Source organism: Podarcis tiliguerta, assembly GCF_965153285.1.
Source record: "Podarcis tiliguerta genome assembly, chromosome: 2".
In the NCBI taxonomy this organism is placed as follows: Eukaryota; Metazoa; Chordata; class Lepidosauria; order Squamata; family Lacertidae; genus Podarcis; species Podarcis tiliguerta.
The window spans coordinates 104,299,829-104,325,332 of NC_139535.1; the positions used below are offsets into that span (position 1 = coordinate 104,299,829).

At 44.5% G+C, this 25,504-nt stretch overlaps 1 protein-coding gene across 1 annotated transcript in view; it reads right to left on the reverse strand.

Moving 5' to 3' along the window:
• The window catches only part of STXBP4 (syntaxin binding protein 4), a 144,953-nt gene that overhangs the window by 95,995 nt on the left and 23,454 nt on the right, over positions 1-25,504 (reverse strand). Inside the window, exons 5-11 of the mRNA XM_083427490.1 lie at positions 23,780-23,886; positions 22,579-22,750; positions 11,590-11,668; positions 8,596-8,690; positions 4,610-4,706; positions 2,473-2,585; positions 1,484-1,573 (exon numbers count right to left, since the gene is read on the reverse strand). Coding sequence (XP_083283616.1) covers positions 1,484-1,573; positions 2,473-2,585; positions 4,610-4,706; positions 8,596-8,690; positions 11,590-11,668; positions 22,579-22,750; positions 23,780-23,886 — 753 coding nt within the window. The remainder of the gene's footprint in view (positions 1-1,483; positions 1,574-2,472; positions 2,586-4,609; positions 4,707-8,595; positions 8,691-11,589; positions 11,669-22,578; positions 22,751-23,779; positions 23,887-25,504) is intronic.

The window sequence follows — 25,504 nt, forward strand, 5'->3', positions numbered from 1 at the left end:
TAAAAGGTTAGCCACTAAGTTGGAGGTTAGCCAGCTAGTCCTTGATACAAGTCCCACACTGCAACCCAGCAATTCTCCAATGCGGTGCCCTTCAGGGTTGTGGTCTGCAAGCATATGAGGCTACTACCTTGCTAAAGCTTAGTATAGTGGTACCTCGAGTTGCAGACACTTCAGGTTACAGACACTTCAGGTTACAGTCTCCACTAACCCGGAAGTAGTACCTCGGGTTAAGAACTTTGCTTCAGGATGAGAACAGAAATCACGCAGCAGTGGCACGGCAGCAGAGGAGGCCCCATTAACTAAAGTGGTACCTCAGGTTAAGAACAGTTTCAGGTTAAGAACGGACCTCCGGAACGAATTAAGTTCTTAACCCGAGATACCACTGTAGGTCTGGATGGCCTCTTTTGCCCCTGAAGGGATGTGGGTGGTGCTGCAGTCTAAACCACTGAGCTTCTTGGGCTTGCCGATCGGAAGGTCAGCAGTTTGAATCCGCGCAACGGGGTGAGCTCCTGTTGCTCTGTCCCAGCTCCTGCCAACCTAGCAGTTCGAAAGCACGCCAGTGCAAGCAGATAAATAGGTACCTCTGCGGCAGGAAGCCAAACGGTGTTTCCGTGCACTCTGGTTTCCGTCACGGTGTTCCACTGCACCAGAAGCGGTTTAGTCATACTGGCCACATGACCCAGAAAGCTATCTGTGGACAAATGCCGACCCCCTCGGCCTGAAAGCGAGATGAGCGCCCCAACTCCATAGTCGCCTTTGACTGGACTTAACTGTCCAGGGGCTTCTTTACATTTACCCCTGAAACCATTTGAATGTCTTAGACTGAGAGCCCCTAAGGGAAAAGACTTACAGTGGTACCTCAGGTTAAGTACTTAATTCTTCCGGAGGTCCGTTCTTAACCTGAAACTGCTCTTAACTGGAAGCACCACTTTAGCTAATAGGGCCTCCTGCTGCCGCCATGCTGCCGGAGCACGATTTCTGTTCTCATCCTGAAGCAACGTTCTTAACCCGAGGTACTATTTCTGGGTTAGCGGAGTCTGTAACATGAAGCGTATGTAACCTGAAGCGTATGTAACCCGAGGTACAACTGTATTAACATAAAACTGCTGTAGACCACTCGAAGCCCATAAGTGGGGCAGGCAGGATATACATATGCACACACACACACATATAAACAATGGTTGAGTTGGACCTTCCTTGGAGAAGCAGAAACAGATATGCAATGCAACTCTCTAACCATCTATTTCTCAAAATCAAGCCAATAAATTTTTAAAAACCAAAAAGTACTTGCATTATAGGGGTGCCATATTTCAAGTGAAAATTGAATTGAGCTTTTTTTAGCAAGGTTATTGAATTTTTGTTGTTTCTTGTTTTGTTTTACAGTTAACTGGCTATGTCCAGTAAATTCCAGACGTATGGCAACCCTATACATCCCTGGAGGGATGAGTATATTTTGTTTCAGATTAACAAAGCAAACTATTACCTTCAATTTGCATATTTCTTGTAAAGCTTCATTTCTCTCTTTCTTAAGTTCTTCCAATTCCTCTCTTTGCAAAGGATCATAGGAGACAAACTGGATGCATTGAAATATTGGGGGGGGGGGATGATAGAGAAAAGATATAATTAATGACAATGGTAAAAAAGGAAATGCGGAAACTAATAGGGACTATGAAAGATTTACGGAAAAGCTGAAGGAAGTCGAAAACCAAAGATTTGGAAATGGAAATGTGAAACAGGAAAATAATATATGTGTTGTTTTGTTGTAAATTAATAAAAATTATTTAAAAAAAATATATGAAATATTGGGGGGGGGGAGCGGAGATTGTTAACAAAGAAATTTTGGATTAATTAGGTCAGTTTTATCCATGATGATACTTAAACACCTACATTAACCATTAATGCTTTAAGATTATGTAAAATGATGCTATTTTTATTGTTATTACTTTGCGGAGACTGTAATAATAATAATAATAATAATAAACCAACTTAATCCAGTCTTATTAAGAGATTTGCCTGCTACTCCAATGAATTAACTTAACTTGCAAAATCATCAAGTACAAATTGAAGCAGGATAATTAGAAGAGAATTCAACAAGCTGGCCCTCAAACATATTTGTGTGTGTGTGTTTATCAAAGCCCTAAGTTATTGCTTAATAGCCGATGGTTTTTAGAAGAAGCTAACAAGACAATTTCATTTTAAAATGCAAGGTTGAACAGGGGTTTGCAATATTAAATTCGTAACATCAACCATTAGACAGACACAAAACTAAAGGGAAGAAAACCCAACAATATACTAGCAGGAGAAGGACAATACAGGACAGCTGTATGAAATAAAAGTAACAAATTATTATTGTTATTATCTATTCATTTATTCAGTGAAGGGATGGATGGATTCAATGAATGAATGAATAATTAAATAAATAAACGAAGTCCAGATCAATGTAGAGAGCTCCATAACAGACACATTACTTACCTGTGAGTCTAGTAATTGGGCAATTTCGTGAGCATTAAATGCCGCCTGTCCTTGGGCACTACCTGCCCCATCTAGCTGCAAACAGAATAGGTTTCTTGCCACCTGGACAAAATCTGAAAAAGAGGCTAAGTGAGCATGAACATGTCTGATCAATGGCAAAAGAAGCCATTTCAAGATTGCACCCAACTTTTAGCTGCCTTTTGAACAATTGCTATGTTTTCTCGATGTTCCCCAAGTTTCTCCCCATTTCCTATAAAACACCACTTATGAATTGCACGTAGGGAAATCTGTAAGCATACAAAATGACAGCCGGGTTTTTAACAAGTCAGCTAGGTTAATTGCCATCAGTCTTAGGTTAACTTTTGGCAACCCTAAAAAGGCTTGAATTAGATGAGAGACCTGTAGATTCGCACACATCCTCCTCTCACTTACAGGCACTGAGCTCATTTAGCTACTTCCTCTTCGGCACAACCCATAAAGGGTAAAGGGGACCCCTGACCATTAGGTCCAGTCGTGGCCGACTCTGGGGTTGCAGCGCTCATCTCGCTTTATTGGCCGAGGGAGCCGGCGTACAGCTTCCAGGTCGTGGCCAGCATGACTAAGCCGCTTCTGGCAAACCAGAGCAGTGCACAGAAACGCTGTTTACCTTCCCGCCAGAGTGGTACCTATTTATCTACTTGCACTGGTGTGCTTTCGAACTGCTAGGTTGGCAGGAGCAGGGAGCGAGCAATGGGAACTCACCCCGTTGCGGAGATTCGAACAGCTGACCTTCTGATCGGCAAGTCCTAGGCTCTGTGGTTTAACCCACAGCGCCACCCAAATCAGGCATAGGCAAACTCGGTCCTCCAGATGTTTTGAGACTACAACTCCCATCATCCCTGACCACTGGTCCCATTAGCTAGGGATGGTGGGAGTTGTAGTCCCAAAACATCTGGAGGGCCGAGTTTGCCTATGCCTGCATTAAATAGTTGGTAAACTATGGGTTGCCCTTCTCCACATACTAGGGACGAAGGCACTTTGGTCCACCCCCAAATGTTTTGGGGGTTTTTTAGGGGGCAAACCCGCCCCCCATTGTTCTGAGGGTGAACATGTAGCCGGGTACAAGGCAGCTCAGTGCTGGCAGCTCCTCCTGCTGCTGCCACAACTGGCTGGAGGGGGGGGGCGCCTTCCCCTGCCTTCCCCTTGCCGCTGGGGCCGTGCTGCCACTGCGTTCGACTCCACTCCCTGGCTCCTAGCCCTAAGCAAGCAAACTGTGAGAGTAGCCCACAATATGACAATGCAGAGCCTTGTGTGGTCAAACCTAAACACTGTTTATTACTGTAATGAATAGGGCTGGGAGATATATTGATGTATCATCCAAATCCAGTAGGAAGTCCATACAGTGGTACCTCTGGTTGCAAACGGGATCCATTCCAGAGACCCGTTCGCAACATGAAAAGAGCGCAACCCACAGAGGCGCGTCTGTACACCTGCGGGTTGCAAATCGCCGCTTCTGCGCATGCGCATGAAGTCATTTTGCGCTTCTGCGCATGCGGTGAAACCCAGAAGTAACCCTTTCCGGTACTTCCGGGTCGCCGCAGGACGTAACCTGAAAGAACGTAACATGAAGCGGACGTATGACTGTATCATGGTAGCAGTTTCCTAATTTTTGACCTAAAAATGGTACCTCGGGTTACAGACGCTTCAGGTTACATACGCTTCAGGTTACAGACTCTGCTAACCCAGAAATAGTGCTTCAGGTTAAGAACTTTGCTTCAGGATGAAAACAGAAATCGTGCTCCAGCGGCGCGGCGGCAGCAGGAGGCCCCATTAGCTAAAGTGGGGCTTCAGGTTAAGAATAGTTTCAGGTTAAGTACGGACCTCCGGAACAAATTAAATACTTAACCTGAGGTACCACTGTATATCGCGAATCATGGTGTGTGCCACGCAAAAATCGTGATGCGGAAGAACCGTGAAGCCAGCCAATGCTTCTCCATAGCTCCATCCTTCTTTCAGACATCGTGATATTTCAGTATGTCGCGATGTTTAGCTGTTGATCTATCACAATGTCGAAAACCAAGTATCACCCAAACACTGCGAGGAAGGCTTTTTTATGCAGCATTCTCTGTTACCATATTCCTAGAACTCACTTCATTACCTCCAAAAGACACTGTTCCTTTAGGATCCTTTGGGAGCTGCTGCCTTAGGATTTCTTGCTGTTCTTTTGTGGGTTGAATCCCGAGATAATTCAGAGCCTAGAAGCGGGATTTGGTGAGAGAGGAAAAAGCACAGGGGTTTGAATTCTCTATCTGACAACGATGGAACATTGCACCTCCTTTTATCTGTTTAGGGAAGCTTTTAATGTTCAACAGATTATTGTATTTTAATATTCTGTTGGAAGCCCCCCAAATTGGCTGGGGAAACCCAGCCAGATGGGCAGGGTTTGTATGTCTGTATGTATGTATGTATGTATGTATGTATAAATAAATAAATAAATAAATCTGTCTTGTTTTAACTTGCTTAAGTCGCCATTCCAGTCTGAGAAGAAGGTGTGATGTAAATAATAATAATAATAATAATAATAATAATACCGTATTTTTTGCTCTATAAGACTCACTTTTCCCCTCCTAAAAAGTAAGGGGAAATGTGTGTGCATCTTATGGAGCAAATGCAGGCTGCACAGCTATCCCAGAAGCCAGAACAGCAAGAGGGATTGCTGCTTTCGCTGCGCAGCGATCCCTCTTGCTGTTCTGGCTTCTGGGATTCGGAATATTTTTTTTCTTGTTTTCCTCCTCTAAAAACTAGGTGCGTCTTGTCGTCTGGTACGTCTTATAGAGCAAAAAATACGGTAATAATGCACTAACACACTTTCTATTTCTTTTCTCCAACACTGGATGATGGGGGTGCATCCATAGCTGTCAGCTTTCCCCCCTTTTTTAAGGGAAATTCCCTTATCCCTAATAGGATTCCTCGCAAGAAAAGAGAAAAGTTGACAGCTATGGGTGCATCTGTTCCATAAAAGCCAACTCCTCGCGGCTGAGGTCTCTTTACAAAGGTCTCCCCCAATAAAATATTTGATGGGCATTACTATTAAATGTTGTGCAGCTGCTATGTTTCGTTATCAATTATGTGTGGCAACGCTGACCCCCCCCCTCAAAATATTTGGCACCCTTTCCACAGAGAGAAAAGTTTTACATACACTCGTAAGTGTGCTGTGGCGGAACTGAAACCCTGATTCTGCAAAATGCCTTCGCGAAAGAAAAAAAGCATTTAGGTGGCACTCTGGGGCGTTCAAAGTGCTTTGTGCACATTATCCCAGAACGACATAAGCACCGGTTTATCCTTTCTCTGCTGCCTAACCCATCCTCTTTGTAATGTTTTAATGGGTCTGCTAGTGGCTGCCAAGTAAGCACACGATGTATCAGGGCGTGTGCACAACAAGCAAGAGTCCCGGGCGCCTTTTAGAGACAATCCAAAGCGGCCCAGTCTGAAACCTCCATTCATTACAACAGGCTCTTACTGAAAAGGTTAGGGAGGCTGCGGGAAGTAGATGGTGCTTCTTCTAGGTGTTGGGTGGGTGGGTTACCTATTAAAGTAAGATAAGCCGGGGGATAAAGCAGCCCGGCTGATTCACAGTGCCATTTTCTGGCACCCAAACAAAGATTTTAAAGAGAGGAGATTTGAAAAGAGGCATACGCAACTCAGTGTGGGTTGCATCAGCACTTAGTCTCCTAAAACAAACAATTGACAACGAGAAAAAAAGGAAAGAAAGAGCAAATTCGGAAGCTCAATCTTCAAGCACTTACACAAAAACGATATAAATATTTAAGTGGTCTGCCCCTCGCAGCTCTTTCCCCCCTTATTTTCCTGCTCTTGGTATAGATGGATTGAGAGAAGAAGGTATCACAAAAAAGAGAAATGAGATCTTTTTAGCAAAATAACTTTGGGAAATAAGCTGGGGAAGAAGGCGGCGGCAGAACTTTGATAAAAGCACCTTGATGAAAGCACTTGAAAAGGGGGGGAAATTGTATCACTGATACCCAAAACATTTTCCTCTCAAACTGTAGGTGTTTCAGGGAAAGAAGAAATTTCACTAATGGGAGACTTCAACTTCTCTATTATCTGCTGGGTTACAAACGCCCCTAAGCGTGAAATCTCCAGCAAATTCCTGCCATAGTTTGCTAGCACAACTTTCCAACTCAGAAATAGGAGGAAGGAGCAAGGGGTGTCCGTTACCCTCAACCTGATCTTCATTAACAGGGAAGAGCTCACACTTTCTAAGAGAATACACAAGCTGAAATGCAGCTATTTTCTGAAATTCACACTTGAATTTTGCAAAGCTGTCTCCCCCCCCTCAAAAAAATGTGCACAAACATTTACGTACGCATGCACCGCATTATGAAAGGCTGCTTGCAGGAAAATGTGCAAATTGGGCAAAGTAACGCCCCTGAAACATGCATATGAGGAAAAAGGCACCCAAAAATACTGATGAATTTTCACTAGGTATTTATATGATCATGGACATAGCAAACTGATAGGGAGATGCGGCAAACGTAACTTAGGATTGGGGGGGAAAATGAGAAACAGCCATAGGGAGCTGTTTAAAAAACAAATAAATGTGTGTACAAGCAAGGCTGCCCTGTTTGAATATACTTCCTTGCTCCAAACTCACAATGAATCACAGGCTTCCATATTGTTCTTCCGGGAAATAATCTTTGAATGGCATCCTGCTCTCGCTGCATGGAGGGAGTGAACACATTGTGGAGTAGCACTTAATAAGAGTTAAGTAGGATCTGGCCCTTCCATGTAGCCACCATTCAGGGAAGCCACATTCATGGCAAGGATGCTCAACAAAGCCAAGCTATTTATTCCAATCAGAGGCCCATCCATGCTATAACACAGGGTTTCCCAAACTTCGGTCTCCCACTGTTTTTGGACTACAATTCCCACCATCCCCGGCCACCGGGGCATGATGGGGGTTGTAGTCCGACAACAGCTGGAGACCCAAGATTGGGAAACAAGGTCTCCCACCCACCTGCTCCTCCAAGGCCTAGAGCCTGTTGCAACATATTCAGCAGCTATGCACCCAGGAGGAGCTCTGCTCAATTCCTTTCAGGAAGCCAACCTGCAACTCGCTTTCATTGCACACAGGGTGGAATGAGGAAGGAGAAGGACTTGCAGGATGGCACCTCCACTGTGAACGTTCTTGCAACCATTTCGAACAGAAAATGTGGCTCCAAAACTGTCTAATCCATGGGTAGGCAAACTAAGGCCCAGGGGCCGGATCCAGGAATCAGCGTGTTTTTATAGGAGTAGAATGTGTCCTTTTATTTAAAATGAATCTCTGGGTTATTTGTGGGGCATAGGAATTCATTCATTTTTTATTCCCCCCCCCAAAAAAAATATATATAGTCCAGCCCCCCACAAGGTCTGAGGGACAGTGGACCAGCCCCCAGCTGAAAAAGTTTGCTGACCCCACTCTAATCCTTTTCTTCATCTGCATTAACGTGTAAACTCCTCTATTTGGATCTGAATACACACAAGCACTCAGTCCCTGCCACTCTCTTTGTGAGTCCAAAGAGTCCTTGCTGAAATTCATTGACTTGGCAAGAAGAACAAAAGCTCTACAAGTTCATGTCATAGCCACAAAGGGCCCATAAGTCCTGGCCAAAATGGGAATCTTCCAGTTACTTTGGCTGCAGACCTACAGTAATATATGGCAAATTTTAGGGATCGCTAGAAATAAGCTAGTGTGACTAGAAAAATATTTTAAAAGGAAAGGCAACAAGGGTCCCGAGCCAAAGTAAATTGCTAGAGCCAAAGTAAATTGCCGAAATTAATGGGATATAAAGTCAATGGGAACTCAAGCACGACTTTCCCTAGATTTGGGCTAAAGGTTCCTGCAACATTTGCAAAAGGCAGTTCTGCTGCTAGGAGAGGAAATCACAGCAGAAAGAGTAGCATCCAAAGCTTAAAAACATTTTCATCCAGCCAGACCATTTCAATATTTGCTAAATAATTTCATGTCGATTCAGCACAGCAAACCGTCGGTCTCGCGAGTGTTATTTACCCGTGTGGAATAGTAATTTCTGTCACCAAATTGCCACAGGAACAAAGGTAAAAAACAGGACAGAAGATATTTACCATCTCTAGTTTATCCGCTTGGAGACGAACAGTGGGGTTCAGGGAAATCTTCCTTCTTTGTGGTCCATAATCATCGCTCCACGTGGGGCCAACAGCTAAGAGACAACAGGTTGCACATTAATTGGAAATCTAATTGGAACTTTTTCTCCTGAAGGATGTGTTCTGAACTCCTGCTGTTCAAGCAACTGGAGCTAATCACCTGAATACCAGAATCAACTCGTGTTTGTTATCCTCCCCCCTTTAAACGGTAAGCAAGAGGCAATTTAAATGTTTATTACAGATCTCAAATGGAAACTGATGGATGCTGCTGAAATACTAGTTGGACCTTCCTGTACGAACCCGGCAAGATAAGAGGGTCTGTGTGGGTGTGGGAGCATCACACAAAAACCTGGAGGATAATTGGGGAATGATGGGCTGTGGATCAAGCAGACGTTATTGAAACATGAACGGTCATATCATGAGAGAGGCACATGGCTTGCACCTGTGATACCTCTTTTAAAAAACAATCAAAAGGAAACAGGAGATGGAGAGAGAGAGAGGGAGAGAGAAATAAGTTGATACAGGCTGTGGCACAGATGCACATAATTTCCTTTTTGTGGTGAGGGGGCATTTCTTTGGACTCCTGCCAAGTCACCAAAACTTTCTAAAACATCCCCCAAAGCCTGCATATTTGCATATTTGCATAGCAATAGCAGTAACAATAACAATTTATTACTTATATCCTGCCCATCTGGTTGGGTTTCCCCAGCCATTCTGGGTGGCTCCCAACAGGATATTAAAAACGCAATAAAACATCAAACATTAAAAACTTCCCTAAACAGGGCTGCCTTCAGGTGTCTCCTAAAAGTCAGATAGTTGTTTATTTCCTTGACATCTGATGGGAGGGCGTTCCACAGGGTGGGTGCCACTACCGAGAAGGCCCTCTGCCTGGTTCCCTGTAACCTCACTTCTCGCATTGAGGGAACTGCCAGAAGGTCGTCGGTGCTGGACCTCAGTGACCTGAACAATGGGGGTGGAGACGCTCCTTCAGGTATACTGGGCTGAGGCTGTTTAGGGCTTTGAAGGTCAGCGTCAACACTTTGAATTGTGCTCGGAAATGTACTGGGAGCCTATGTAGGTCTTTCCGGACCGGTGTGTTATATGCATGGTTGAGCAAGCATGACTGTACCAACACTAGACAACCCATACAGTATTCTACCACCAAAGTGCATGTGCTTTTAGAATACCCCAACACATTTTTGCATCTATAGCTATACGTATAGACATGAACTGCCTACTGCCTGTTTAAGACATAAGGCAGAAGCGACTTGGAGGTAAAACAAGGATTTTGCCTATGCCTGAGCCCTCCTACCCAACCTTTGGCAAATGTGAAAACAAAATGCAAGGTGCTTTTACACTCACTCTATATCCTTAATATACACGTGGCAAACATATGTTAAATGCAGAGTCCTATAAGCACTGGAAAATACTTAAGTTTCTATGGCAACTGGATCTTCAGATAGGCCGGTGTTATTCACCATGCTGTGCCAAAGTGAGCCTATTGATTACTAATTATATAAGCTTGACAGGTTTTCAATCTGCCTACTTCCAGGGAAGCCTGTCCATGTCTATTTGTTTGCCAATGGTGCCTGGTGTGGCATTGCAAAGCATTCTGGGAGCGTTAGTTCATGCAGGGCTCCAGCCAGGCATACTGAATGGAACTACTGCTGCAGAAACCAGGGCTTATCCTAGAATACACTCAAACAACAGCAACAATTTATTTGTATGCCGCCCATCTGACTGGGGTGCCTCAGGCCCTCGGGGTGGCTTCCAACAAATGAAAACATCAAACGCAGTAAAACCCCAAACATTAACAACTTCCCCTATACAGGGCTGCCTCCAGATGTCTTCTCAAAGTCAGGTAGTTGTTTATTTCCTTGACATCTGACGGGAGGGCGTTCTAGGGAGGAGCTGTCACGGAGTGCAAGCTTGTCCAGTGTTACAGATATTCTCAGGGAGGAAGCTTATGAACAACGCCACATTCATAGAATTGTAGAGTTGGAATGGGCCCTGAGGATCATTTAGATCAACCCCCTGCAATGCAGGAATACGCAGCTACCCCAAATGGGGATCGAACCTGCAACCTTGGTATTCCCTGAAACAGACTTTGAAAACCATTTATTACTCCGTTTATAGGTAAAGGATCCCTGGACGGTTAAGTCCAGTCAAAGGCGACTATGGGGTTGCGGCGCTCATCTCGCTTTTCAGGCCGAGGGAGCCAGCGTTTGTCTGCAGACAGCTTTCCGGGTCACGTGGCCAGCATGACTAAACCACTTCTGGCGCAACAGGACACCGTGATGAGTGCCAGAGCGCACGGAAATGCCGTTTACCTTCCCGCTGCAGTGGTACCTATTTAATCTACTTGCACTGGCGTGCTTTCAAACTGCTAGGTGGGCAGAAGCTGGGACAGAGCAAAGGGAGCTCACCCCATCACGGGGATTCGAACTGCCAACCTTCCGATCGGCAAGCCCAAGAGGCTCAGTGGTTTTGACCACAGCGCCACCCTTTATATCTCACATCTTTTCCGTTATGGCACTCAAGGTGACTTACATGGGTCTCCTTGATGGTCTCCCATCCTTTCACTAGCCAGACCCAGATATGTTTAGCTTCGGAAAGGTCGCTACATCATGAGCTTTGGACCAGGCCCTGGCACCCACAGCCCCAAACCCCAGGTGTCAATCCTATAGCTGTAGAAGACAAATGAGCAAGGATAGGGTGCATTGTCCTTGCTGGTTACAAGCAAGGACAATCCATCCTTGTTCAGCCATCCCACAAAATAGTCAATGGCCATTATATTGGAAAGGGACTGCTAGACAATCCATTCATTCGTGTCAGGGGAACAATTGGTGCATAATAGAGGCTTTTTCTAAAGGAAAAGTAAACACATTAAATGCTACTCCTGCGAGAAAGGTAATGGCAACTATGTGATGAGAAAGCAAGGAAGTGAGCGTTTACCCCCAGCAGATGCATCAGCGGTACTGTTGTTTGCAGAAAATGCGGGAGATTGCTCTCTCTTCTTGAATCCGGCTTTCGTCTATGAAAGAAAAAACACAAAATAAGGAGGTGCCTTCTGGTAAAGTAGGTCAAGGACCAAACAAACAAATGTCATTAAAAACCAAACACACACACACACACACACACAGGCTGATTACAGAAAAGAAGCCCTGGCTAATGCTTTATCTAAACTTCAGATGAATATACAATACATAGCAAAAGCTTTAGAAGAAACTGGTTCCCTTTACAACATGCGCCCATAGAATTATGATAAGCAGCTTTGGAAGAGTGGTCTGTATTGACTGTTCTTCAAGCAGTCCCAGAACACCTGGAATAAACCATGGTTTATTTAATTTTTTCTCCTCCTGCCGCTGCAAAGAAATGCATCCCCACCCTATCAACTCATGCAGTGATGCAGCCACGCTAGAAGGGACACTGTTAACTGAAGAGTGAGAGAAGCTATAGAAGCCAAAAGGAACTTAATTTGGCAGGCCGGACCAATCCGTGGTCATCAAGCCAAACCGCCAGCCACAAAGAACGGGAGGGTGCATTCCATCAGATACGTGGGCAACCTTAAGTACTGCGCAACTGGTAAAAGCGCACTCCCGATGGAGGGCCCCTAGCTAAGGAATTCCAGGCTAGATCCAAGGCTGGAAAAAAGGCTTCAATACACTCCTACCTCCCTGACACGGCTTTTTAAAAATGTCCAATTTCTCTTGGTAGCTTTACACAGACAGTGGCTACGGTGGTGGTCCCGAGAACGAGGAGATCCAAAGCAGGAACTGGGTGCCATTTATTACGCAAAAGGCACGTAGAGGTTTTCCATCAGGGAACGTATAGCTCTTGCCAGACAGATCCCTGTCCTTTTCTGACAAAAAAACAACAACCAGTAGTATTGAGAATTTCCACTGTTTCGTGCCGTGTCTTAGAATTCTAGAAAATGTTAATGGCTAAAAAAAAGGAGCAAGGGAACATTTGATCACATGTCCCAGGGAAGCTCTCATAGAATCATAGAGTTGGATGAGACCACAAGGGCCATCGAGTCCAACCCCCTGCCAAGCAGGAAACACCATCAGAGCACTCCTGACATATGGTTGTCAAGCCTCTGCTTAAAGACCTCCAAAGAAGGAGACTCCACCACACTCCTTGGCAGCAAATTCCACTGTCGAACAGCTCTTACTGTCAGGAAGTTCTTCCTAATGTTTAGGTGGGAATCTTCTTTCTTGTCGTTTGGATCCATTGCTCCGTGTCCGCTTATCTGGAGCAGCAGAAAACAACCTTTCTCCCTCCTCTATGTGACATCCTTTTATATATTTGAACATGGCTATCATATCACCCCTTAACCTCCTCTTCTCCAGGCTAAACATGCCCAGCTCCCTTAGCTCTGATTGATTGATTTCATTTGTTTATCACCCTTTCCTACAAGGAGCTGAAAGTGGTGCGCATGATTCTCCTCCTCCCCATCTTATCCACCCAACAACTGAGAGTGGGTGACTGGTCCTAGGTCACCCAGTGAGCTTTCATGGCTGAGTGGGGATTTGAACCCTAGTCTCCCAGGTTCCTAGTCTGACACACTAACCACTACACCACACTGGCTCCCATGTGTTCATGGCTTTTAAAGGACTCTGCTTTATACATTACAGTGCAGACACATCTCAGCGACATGCCAGACTCCTGAAAAATTCAGGTTGCAAATCTAAAGCAAGGGGATGGACAATGTAATGTATGACCTATCGTGTTTTGCTTTCCTCCGTCTGTTTGTCATTTCCCGAGGGAGCTGTTTATACCCAACAGTGCTGAGAAAGAGTACAGTCTTATGCATATCTATGCTCCTCTTGTGTCTGATGGAGTTTACCGTATTTTTCGCCCTATAGGACGCACTTTTCGCCCTCCAAAAATGAAGGGGAAATGTGTGTGCGTCCTATGGGGCAAATGCAGGCTTCAGGAAGCTATCCGCGAGCCTTGGGAGCCCGGCGGGAGTTCCCGCTGGGCTCCTAAGGCTTGCGGATAGCAGCCTGTTTTGGGGGCTGGGGTCGGGGGAAGCTCGGGCTTCCCCCGCCTCAGCCCCATGCCTGGGGGGGAAATAATTTCCCCCCCTTTATTCCCCCCCCAAAAAAAACCTAGGTGCGCCCTATGGGCCAGTGCGCCCTAGAAGGCGAAAAATACTTTACTCCGAAGAAAGCAGGCTTAGGATCCAAATAGACTCCCAGATCATCGAAATAATGCTTAAAAGAGGACATCCAACAGAATGGTATAAAAATGTTATTCAGTTCATTGAAATTTCTCCAGCTGTATTAGCATTATATTTCAAAGAAGAGCATGTTTTTCATGCAGAGCTTTGGGGTTTTATTGGGAGGGGGAGGGAGGTGGGGAGAAGGAGGAATCATGTGTTTGTTCAAACTTTCTTACTTCCTCCATACTAAGAATGATGACAGGATGCTGGCTGTGGGAAGAAGCCACACAGCACGCTTGGCAGAGAAATTCTTCCTTATCCTTTCTTTCCTTTTTAATTTAAAAAATGTATTTTCCTCTCGACTGTTTGAACTGAGGAAGAGCTTAACATATCATCATCTTCAACTTTATTGCACTAGCCAAAGGCCATGGCATCATTCACAAAGGGAATAAAGAGAAAAGCAACAATAACCATAAAGGTAAAGGTAAAGCTGACCGTTAGATCCAGTTGCGGACGACTCTGGGGTTGCGCGCTCATCTCGCTCTATAGGCCAAGGGAGCCGGCGTTTGTCCACAGACAGCTTCTGGGTCATGTGGCCAGCATGACTAAGCCGCTTCTGGTGAACCAGAGCAGCGCATGGAAACGCCGTTTACCTTCCCACCAGAGTGGTACCTATTTATCTACTTGCACTTTGATGTGCTTTCGAATTGCTAGGTGGGCAGGAGCTGGGACTGAACAAGGGGAGCTCACCCCGTTGCAGGGATTCGAACCGCTGACCTTCCAATCAGCAAGGCCTAGGCTCAGTGGTTTAGACCACAGCGCTACCCGTGTCCATAAAAAACCATAAAACATCAGGCAAAAATGCATTAAAAAAAAAAAAAAAAAAAAAAAAAATACTGCACTCCTTCATGAAAAGTCCTATGTGGATACTGCACTCCTTCTTCCAGTCCTATGTGGATATTCTGCAACCCACCCATTGAATTCCCCCACCGGCCAGATGAGTCAGCGCTTCGCAGATAAGGAATAATAAACGACGCCATCAATCTTGGCCGCCGGAGCAGGAAGACTAGAAGGCAAGCGTTGGTTAAAATTACTCCTGGGCACTGGATCACCTCTGCGGTAGCTGTAGCCTGGAGACAGGGCCTGAGCGGAGTTTTAATACTCGGGGAAGGGAAAGAGCCAAGCCGAAGTTTTGGAGCCAGGTCAGGGGAGGACCAGAGGAGATCATAGGCCTGGGCGGGCAGTTGAACCCGACGGGCTTGAGGACCCAGCCTCCCTCTTGAGACGTCTTCTCCAGCTGCACTTCGTCATCCTAACAGCGAGAGTGGAAAGCTGTGAGGCTGTGAGGCTTCGGGTTGCTGGAATTACACTCTGAGAGGTGAAGAAGTCTTTTTGGCAGAGAGGGGTGAAGAGAGAGGAGACGGAAGTTTAAATTAAACAAAACAAAGCCTGGAAATTCACAAAGCACTCTTCAACGAACTGCGGAGAAATCCCTGTAGTTAAATACTCAGCTGTACAGCTAAATCATTGACTGTGGTAGGAAGTCCCCTTCTTCTTTCCTGTATTACTCACATTATTTAGCTCATATCTACTGTGGCTATGGGCAAGAGGAAACGCCTCAGAGAAGCAGAGGAATTACTGCTTCTCCCTAGCCCCAAGCTACAAGCTAAAGGAAGAAGAGATCAGCCAAATTTTCAAGCAGCAGTTACCACATACAATAGATTTCTTCCACTAAGTGACTTGGATGTAGCTAATAACATTCCCAAGTCCCAAAATACCACCTTACACAATTGTAACTTAACGAGCACTCCCAACAAGGGTGGGCCCGATGTGGATGGGGAAAAGATCCAGGATAAGGAGAACCAGCTGGGAAATGAGTCCTCCCATTTACAACTAGTCATTAGGACACTGGACTGCATATTTAAAAAGATAGACTTTCTGACGTGCTCAATTTCCAAGCTAACGGAAAAAGTGATGGATATGGACGCCAAAATTGCCCTCAAAAATAACTATCAGAGGGGACCTCCAGTGATAGCCCCATCAAACTCTGGGGCAAAGGGGATGAGAAAATACAAACTAAACGATCTCATGTGTAAGCAAAATCTAACATTGCAACCTAAGAAGGTGTGCCTAACGATAAGGTCTGAGATTTGGGACTGGTCAAGCTTGGAAGGAGCTAAAATTGCCCTAAGTAAAATCTTGAGAATAAGCATAGTTCATATTGATCTTCATGCCTTACTCCCGCTAACTCAATCAAATGGCCCTTACAAAGTTATTTTAGCCTTCCGTTCGCTGAGACTACCCTTATTAATAATAAGACAAAAATGGAAATTCATAAAAACAAAAATCATACCCACAAGGGTTTTTGCGGACAGCATAGTAAAACCACTACTTGTGGAAAAAGAGAGAGAGACATTAGATCCAGGAACAAGCTCTACAAAATCGCCAGACAAAGAGATGTTGCTTTCCCCACAGAGAACGGAGGAGATTGCCTGCAGTCCACATCCAGGAACGAACTTGGGCGATTCCAGAATATCTAATGATGAAAGCGCCCTTATGAATTCATTTGACGAACTACAGTCACAAGAAAAAGAAAAAATAATAAATAAATTAGATAAACTAAGAGAGAAGATGTCTCAGGCCAAAAGCAAAATAGGAAACAAAGAAATTCAAACCAACAGTGCCATTGGAGGCTCAGTGGACCTTCTCAAATTTAGCCCACAGCCCCAAAATAGGCCCATAAAATCCAAGGCAACGATACAGACAATCGTCTCGCCACCCCTATTAGTCAATCTGGAACCAGCTCTTCCGGCACCAGCCGGAATGGTCACACCTACTAAAGAACAGCAAAATGTAAACAAAATTTCGACACACTCCTCAATGCCTGACCTGGAGTCATCATTATCGGGCGGAGAATCTCTAGTTGACGATTTAGAAGCTCAAACCGCTATCGATATGGACTGGACAGAAGACCCCTTGGGCCATATAAATAAGATGACATACCCACGGAAGGGAAATCTAAGAATAGTTAAAACTTGTACCGACTTAATCTCTGCTCCCCTAGGTGATAAGCTCTCTGATAAAACAAGGGATTTCAGAGAGGAGACTAGACCAAATCAGGACACTACCCCTATAGGACCGGCTGAGCAGAGCATAATTACAAATAGCTCAAGAGGTACATCTGCGCCAAAAGGAGAGAAGTCATCTACTATTAGTCAAAGGAAAATTACTGACTTCTTTAAATCTGACAACCCACCAAGGCCAGCGTTCCCCCCTTCCCTATTGTGACTACCCAAACCTCAGTCAAATCCTCCCCCGTTCTCCCTTTTAAGCTGGAATATAGCAGGTTGGAAGGGGAAAAAATCTGACCCGGACTTTGTAAAACTAATAAACTCACACCAAGTAATTCTCTTGCAGGAAACATGGGAAGAGGGGAGAGTAGATATTAATGGTTTTGATGTTACATCATTACCGGCATGCCCGTCTACTAAAGGAGGCCGGCCCAGAGGAGGATTAGTTATAGCAATTTCCTTGAAAATACAGGCAAAACTCACGCTTGTAAATGCTTCCACCTTTGCAATTACAGCCCTGATTACGGGGGAAAACTTTGAACTTGTTATAACAAATGTTTATCTTCCTCCTGGAGGCAATATTGCAGACTTACACAATAAATGGGGAACCTTGGAGGAACATCTCACTTTTTGCCACTCCAAATACCCCAATATACCCAATGTTATAGCAGGGGACTTCAACGCTCGCATTGCAACAAACTGGGAGTCTTTAATCAAAGCCAAATGGTGGATAACCCCAGAATTCATTAATGACCTCTCCCTCCATAATCAAAGACTTTCCAAAGACAAAAGGGTAAATGAAGCGGGAACCCTTCTTTACCAATTGGTACTACGTCTAAACTTAGTGATTCTAAATGGGAACTGCCTGCCTGACGTACCGGGCGAGTTTACACACATAAGCTCCTCTGCAAACAGTGTCCTGGATTATATATTAGTATCTCATGACATATTCCCCAGAGTTTCCCATTTCAAAGTTGAAAATATTCATCTGAGCGACCACCTACCGTTGGTCGCCACAATGACTATAGACTGGACCCCAGATGGAAACAGACACCCAACACATCTGATTATGAACTCAGTATTGCAAATCAAAAGTGTAAAGTGGTCCGAATTACAGGCCCAAAAATACTCAGCATATTTCCAACAAGGACTAAAACAAGCATATTCAGGCTTAACCGAGGATTATTATGATTATGACCAAACTTTAAGACTATTCTCGAATCTGTCGGAAGATCTAACGTCTTTTTTCTCTGTCCCGACGCATAAAATAAATCGAACACAAAGGAAGATAGGTGCATTGTGGTTCAATAGTGCTTGTAAACAGGCTAGACAACTTCTCGGTAACATCTACAAAGAGTATAAAGCCTCCGGGGCAACGGTCTTGCCAAAAGAATATTTCCAAGCAAAATCGGCCTACAAGCAAATTCAAAAGGGAGCCAGACAGGAATGGCAAGTGAATCAATGGCGAGCAATCATAGAAGCCTCATCATCACGGAACTCCAGACAATTTTGGCTCCTGGTAAATAAAAGAACTAAAAGATACCCTTTGACTATTATTCCTGCCCCGGTTTGGGAATCTTACTTAAAAAATTACTTTGCCACAACTGACTGTATTGCTAACACAAGAGATGAATTTCAACATCAGCTTCCCCTCTGGCCCCCCACCGATCCAAAAGACATCCATGACCTGATCGTTAAACTCAAAACAGGGAAAGCGCCTGGGCCAGACCTGATCCCGGCAGAAGCAATAAAATACCACGCGGACTGGTGGGCCAAAGTTCTGGCGACCATCTTCGATGCCGTTAACAACTCTGGAATGATCCCGGAAGTATGGAAGGACGCTGTTATCGTTCCAATCCACAAAAAGGGCTCACCAGATGACCCGGGGAATTACAGAAACATCAGTCTGCTCTCAATAGTGGGGAAACTGTATGCCCGCTTCCTGTTGAACAGACTTAACCAATGGGCCGAAGAGAAAAAATTAATTGGGCCCGAACAAGCTGGATTCCGCCCAAAACAGTCAACAATTAATCACATTCTAACCTTACAGCATCTTGCCTGGAAATACTCCACCCCAAAGGGTGGCCAACTCTGTGTAGCATTCATTGACCTAAAGGCAGCATTCGATAGTATCCCCAGGAGCATCCTCTGGGAAAAACTCATCCGCTGGGGCATTGACAGAAGGCTTCTCTGGCTAATAATCAAACTCCATGAGAACTCAGCGGCCAGAGTGAGATTCACCCCGGAGGGTGATCTCACGAATTCAATTCCCATTAACAGAGGTGTCCGACAGGGTTGTATATTGGCTCCACTCCTGTTCAATTTGTTCATAAGTGACATGAGGACTCCCCTAATAGAGGCCCAAGAAAGGATTCATGCACCCCGCCTAGCACTTTATCGCTGCCCCTTGTTACTATATGCGGATGACGCAGTCATTCTTTCTTTTTCTAGAGTAGGTCTCAGGAGGGCCCTAAAAATTTTTGGATCATACTGTAGCGCAAACTCCCTTACAATTAATTATGGAAAATCTAAGATCCTGATTTTCTCAAAGAGCCGGAAACTCCATAATTGGAGAATTGATGGGAGAGTCATCGAACAAGTCTATAGATTCCAATATTTGGGAGTTTGGTTACAACATAACCTCAGATGGAAGGCCCATGTAGCCTATGTTACAAATAGAGCCAAAGCTATCTCCTTGGCGATCTTGCGATTCTTCTTCACCGATGGGGCCCTTCATATCCCATCGGCGCTGAAAGTCTTCAAGGCCAAGGTGATCCCGACAATAGCTTATGCCATCTCAATCTGGGGGACCCTTGCCAACCTATCTCACCTGGAGGTCATTCAAAATCAGTTCTTAAGAGGGATATTGAAACTACCCAACTGTGTAAGTAATACAGCGTTACGCATGGAACTTAATATTGTATCCCTGGAAAATGCTCTGTGGAAGCACATACTCTGTCACTGGTTATCTCTATGGCACAATCTCCCAAACTTGTACTTGATACAATGTATGTGGAGAGATGATTTCCAGAGCCCATGGGTAAAAAATTTACAGCTGAAAATTACGGCAATGGGAATCTCCCCATCCAAATTATTAGAGCAGGACATAGTCCCAGCTAAAAGAACAGTAACCTGTAAGCTAGAGGAGATGGACTTGCAGCAGAAAATGATCTTGGGCAATGGTACCTGCTCACCTCTAAATCTTGGTTTATTACCCCTCTTAAGGCTCCCAAACTATTTGAATTCCTTAACTTCCTCAGCTCATAGATATGCCTTTGTAAAGGCAAGATTTAACACCTTCCCATCGAACGTGCTGAGAAATAGATTCTCCAATGGACAGATATCGCTCTTATGTGATTGTAACAGTGGGGCACCGGAATCGTTGCATCACATAATTTTTGACTGTGCTTTTCACCTACCGGCCAGGAGCAAGTTTCTTGCTCAATATCTTAAGGGAATTGCCGATGACACAATTGAAGCCAAACTGAGATATCTACTAATTGATGATGACCCCCTAAAATCACTCATGGTCGCCAGATTCCTGATCAGCGTCCTATCCCTAAAGAAGAGAAACGGTCTCCTGTGTGATTCGGACAACCCCTTTAAACCATGACCTATGTTTTAGGTGATATCACCATTGTTTTAAATCATGATCTATGTTTTGGGCGATATCACCATTGATACCCCTGATTAATTTATGAGTAGAGGGTGATGTATAGGTTACAAATTTATTGCAATGTATGGTGGTGGTTCCTGTTTTGTATGATGGTGGTTTTTGTTTTTGTTTTGCTTTGGTTACTGTTTGTCTTTTGTAAGCTTTGGCGATTTTAAATTTGGAGTTTTAAGTATAATATGTTGGTATGGGAAACTGTCGTGTAACGGGCCAATGGCCGTAATAAAGATCAATCCAATCCAATCCAATCAGGCACTACAGATACAATAAACCACGATCAATTCTCCTAAAAATTATTTGTTGCATACGATAGAAGAGCAAGGGGTTCTCAGGTGGAATGAGCCAGCTTAAATGTCCGAATGACCTTTGAAATTGACTATTTTATCTAGTTCTTTTCTCCTGATCTTCTTAACTGCCAACACATATAGTGCTACTTTATAAGTTACAAAATCTCAACATATCTCAATAGCTGGTGGAGCTCATGAATTTGCCTACATACAAAAAGAAACCCCGGTTGCCACTTATGTTCCATCGGACCAACACAGACAAGAAAACTTCAGTATAAATTGAGGTGAGTTTTTTCTTAAGAAAAGGAAGATTTGATGATTTTTTTAAAAAAAATGTACCAAAATAAGGAACATATGTGTGTTGGGGCACACATGGTATAAATGAAAGTGAGCTTTCGACTGGTGGGGCAGGGCAACCTTTGGATAGCTCAGTTAGCAGAGCATGAGACTCTTAATTTCAGAGCTGTGGGTTCGAGCCCCACATTGGACAAAAGATTCCTACATTGCAGGGGGTTGGATTAGATGACCATTGGGGTCCCCTGCAACTCTACAATTATATGAGGCTGCTGTCCTATATAACAGGAATGGGGAACCTTTTTTTTCTGCTAAGGGCCAATCATTTATGAAATGCACACTGGTGGTTGGTTGAAGTCAAAACTGGGCGAGTAACACAACTCTCTTCCTCCCTTCCTTGCCAGCTGCATAAAATTACACAGAGAGCTACATCTCGCCATAGGACTGCCAGCTGCCCATCACTGCTATGTGTACGTGGTTGGGTACAAGTCCCACTGAACCCAGCAGGCAGTGCCGGATTTATGTACAGTGGTACCTCGGGTTACATACGCTTCAGGTTACAGACTAGCTAAACAAGCTATAGCTTAGGGTCCCACTTTCTTGCCCCCCCCCAAAAAAAGGGGGAAAAACTGGATGTACATTTTCAAAATATAAGATAAAAAAACAAATAAAATAAAACCTACATATAGAAACAGTGTTTTGTGTTGTGTAGGCTCCTATGATGTAAGTAATGGGCCCCGCCTGCTAGCCTGCTCCCTAAAATATCACCGGTTTGCTCATTTCTATATATAAGGTGCCAACATTCTGCATGTGCAAATGGCTTTAGATACCTATTAGGTCCATAAATTATCATACAGTGGTACCTTGGGTTAAGAACTTAATTTGTTCTGGAGGTCCATTCTTAACCTGAAACTGTTCTTAACCTGAAGACCACTTTAGCTAATGGGGCCTCCTGCTGCTGCCGTGCCACCGCTGCGCAATTTCTGTTCTCATCCTGAAGCAAAGTTCTTAACCTGAAGCACTATTTCTGGGTTAGCGGAGTCTGTAACCTGAAGCGTCTGTAAGCCAAGGTACCACTGTATAGCATATATTCAACACAAAAAACAGTGACAATTTGTTGTTGACAAAGGACAGCTGGACATATAAAGGGCCCCATCGCCTTCAGTAGCTTAGGGCCGCATCAAACCTAAATCCGGCCCTGCCAGCGGGGCTCACTTCCAAGCTAGGCATATATAGGACTGCACTGCCAGTCACTTGTGCCTTCTGAAAGAACATATAGACTGATGTGTAAGTGAGGAGGTCAAGGAATTGATCTCTGCTAAAAACAACTGGCTGCCTGTGAAATTTGCGAAAAGCAGGACTTGGATAATCTATCCAGTTTAGCAGTTTGCTTGCTGATCGCTGCCCCTTTGTCAACAGATTGGTTTAAATTGGTTTTCAGAGAATACTTGCCACATTCAGAATAGACATCTTTGAGTCAATTCTCTCATTCGGAGACGAAGATGGAGGAAGCTGCAGTCCGTATCCATCCAAAGTTAGCAGGCTGGAGGGGGGCGGCGCAGTTTCCGCTTGACTGGAAAGAGGTTCACGTCGAATGAAAGCGATTTCCCACGAGGAGTTAGATCTAAAAATGAAGTCACAGGTTGGACACAAGTATTGTACACTGCATTCTTCCTGAAATAATGAAGACCTCCCTGTAATGATCAAAATATGTCAGGCAGCAAGTGATGTTTAGCAGGTCAATAAAATTCAGTGAGAGACATCACCTTGCCAACAAAGGTCCGTATAGTAAAAGCTATGGTTTTCCCAGTAGTGATGTATGGAAGTGAGAGCTGGACCATAAAGAAGGCTGATTGCCGAAGAATTGACGCTTTTGAATTATGGTGCTGGAGGAGACTCTTGAGAGTCCCATGGACTGCAAGAAGATCAAACGCATCCATTCTTAAGGAAATCAGCCCTGAGTGCTCACTGGAAGGACAGATCGTGAAGCTGAGGCTCCAATACTTTGGCCACCTCATGAGAAGAGAAGACTCACTGGAAAAGACCCTGATGTTGGGAAAGATGGAGGGCACAAGGAGAAGGGGACGACAGAGGATGAGATGGTTAGACAGTGTTCTCGAAGCTACAAACATGAATCTGACCAAACTACGGGTGGCAGTGGAAGACAGGAGTGCCTGGCGTGCTCTGGTCCATGGGGTCATGAAGAGTCGGACACGACTGAACGACTAAACAACAACAACAAAAATTCAGTGGGACAGAAATCTGTTGCACCAACTTTTTTTTAAGTATTCCCCTTGTTCTTGATGGCTAGGAGGGCCAAATCTGCGAGGGTCTTATGTTTTTAATGTGCTGTTACCAGCCCAGAATGTTTGCGCTTAGAAGGCATCCGTCTTGGGAAACAATGGAGTGCATCTATGGGGCTGGGATCAAACCGCTGGAAAATCACAGCGCCTGAAAGTATCAGGATTTATGCCCGCAAGACAGGGAGTTCTTTTTAACAGCTCTGTATTTTAGCATTTCCAACAACACATATCCAAAATCCTCTCTCTCGTCATGAGGGCTGGAGACATAAATCGACCAAATCTATACTAGGGAAGACAGACAGATGTAAAATGCAACGTTCAGAGGACTTGTTTTTTAGGGCAGTTGTTACCTCAGCTTTGTTCTGTTGATTAGGCTCCTTGCTTCTTCATAGGTGATTCCAATCAATGACTCCTTGTTAATGGAAACAAGCTGGTCCCCAGCTCTCAGCCGACCATCCTAGCAAGAACAAGGACAGTCGTTGGCACTTGTTTTTGCAATCAAGTTGCCTTAAGAGGTCAAGGCAAACTCTCCAAATTTATAAACTCCCAAGGTTGTTCAGTCTGTCAAATTGCCTTTTAGAGAAGGGGAGGGCCAGATTTGATCTGATAAGAGTGCCAGACTCTTGGTACAAATAAATAACAAATCAGAGTGCCTGGTATAAATAACTGCCCGACTGAAGCAGGCTGATCTCTGCCCCTTGCTCTGCTCAGTTTATGAACTGTATGTGGTTTTTGGTATGACTGTATAGAAGTGTAGAGCCAAAATGGTCATTTAGTAAACCCCCTGCAATGCAGGAATCACAGGTAAAGCATCCACGACAGGTGGCTATTCAGACTCTGCTCAAAAACCTGCAATGAAGGAGAGTCTGCCACCTTCTGAGGTAGCCTGTTCCATGGCTTAACAGATCTTACCATCAGAATGTTCTTCCTAATGTTTAGTTCAGGGGTCAGCAAACTTTTTCAGCAGAAGAAGATGAGAAGAGTTTGGATTTGATATCCCGCTTTATCACTACCCGAAGGAGTCTCAAAGCGGCTAACATTCTCCTTTCCCTTCCTCCCCCACAACAAACGCTCTGTGAGGTGAGTGAGGCTGAGAGACTTCAGAGAAGTGTGACTGGCCCAAGGTCACCCAGCAGCTGCATGTGGAGGAGCGGAGACGCGAACCCAGTTCCCCAGATTACGACACTACTGCACTGCTCTTAACCACTACACCACTGTCCCTCAGACCTTGTGGGGGGCTGGACTATGTTATGGAGGGAAAAACTGAATGAATTCCTATGCACCACAAATAACCCAGAGATGCATTTTAAATAAAAGCCCACATTATACTCATGTAAAAATACGCTGATTCCCGGACCATGTGTGGGCTGGACTTAGAAGGCAACTGGGCCGGATCCGGCCCCTGGGCCTTAGTTTGCCTACCCATGGTTATGTTGGACTCTTGTAACTTAATTCACTGGTTTGGGTCCCACAGCAGAAAACAAGCTTGCTCAATCTTCCATGTGACAGCTCTCCAGATATTTAAAGAAGGTGATCATATTTCCTCTCAGTCTTCTCTTCTCCAGGATAAATTAATACTATGCTGTATTTGTGTTTCTGTTTTTTAAGTATGTGGTAGGTCAAGTGTGTGACAAGTGACTAACGAATCTAACCACCACCAGCAGCAAACAGTGAAAAACCTTCTATGGAATACAAAGGAAGAAGAAAAAACCTCAACTCTCAGCTTGCATATTAGAAGAAGGAATTCGAGCAGAGCCTTGTCCCAGATGCACACGTTTTCTACGGGCAGGCAGGTTTTATCAATTCAATCTCCTTTATTGGCATTAAATGAGTGTGTTGTATACATGGATCAGAACACACCACAGGTAGGAGGCACTTTTAGGTAAAACTATCCAGACATCATGAGGAACAAAGGTGGCTCTAAATATATCTGGTGACGTTATTTCATGGTGTCACTCAAAAATTTCACCAAATTCTCCACAACGTCATTCCTACAGTTATTCAGCGGACAGGACACCCTGGAAGAGGTTTTAGAAATGGGAGCCTATTAAAAATGTTGGTACCCTTACATGCAT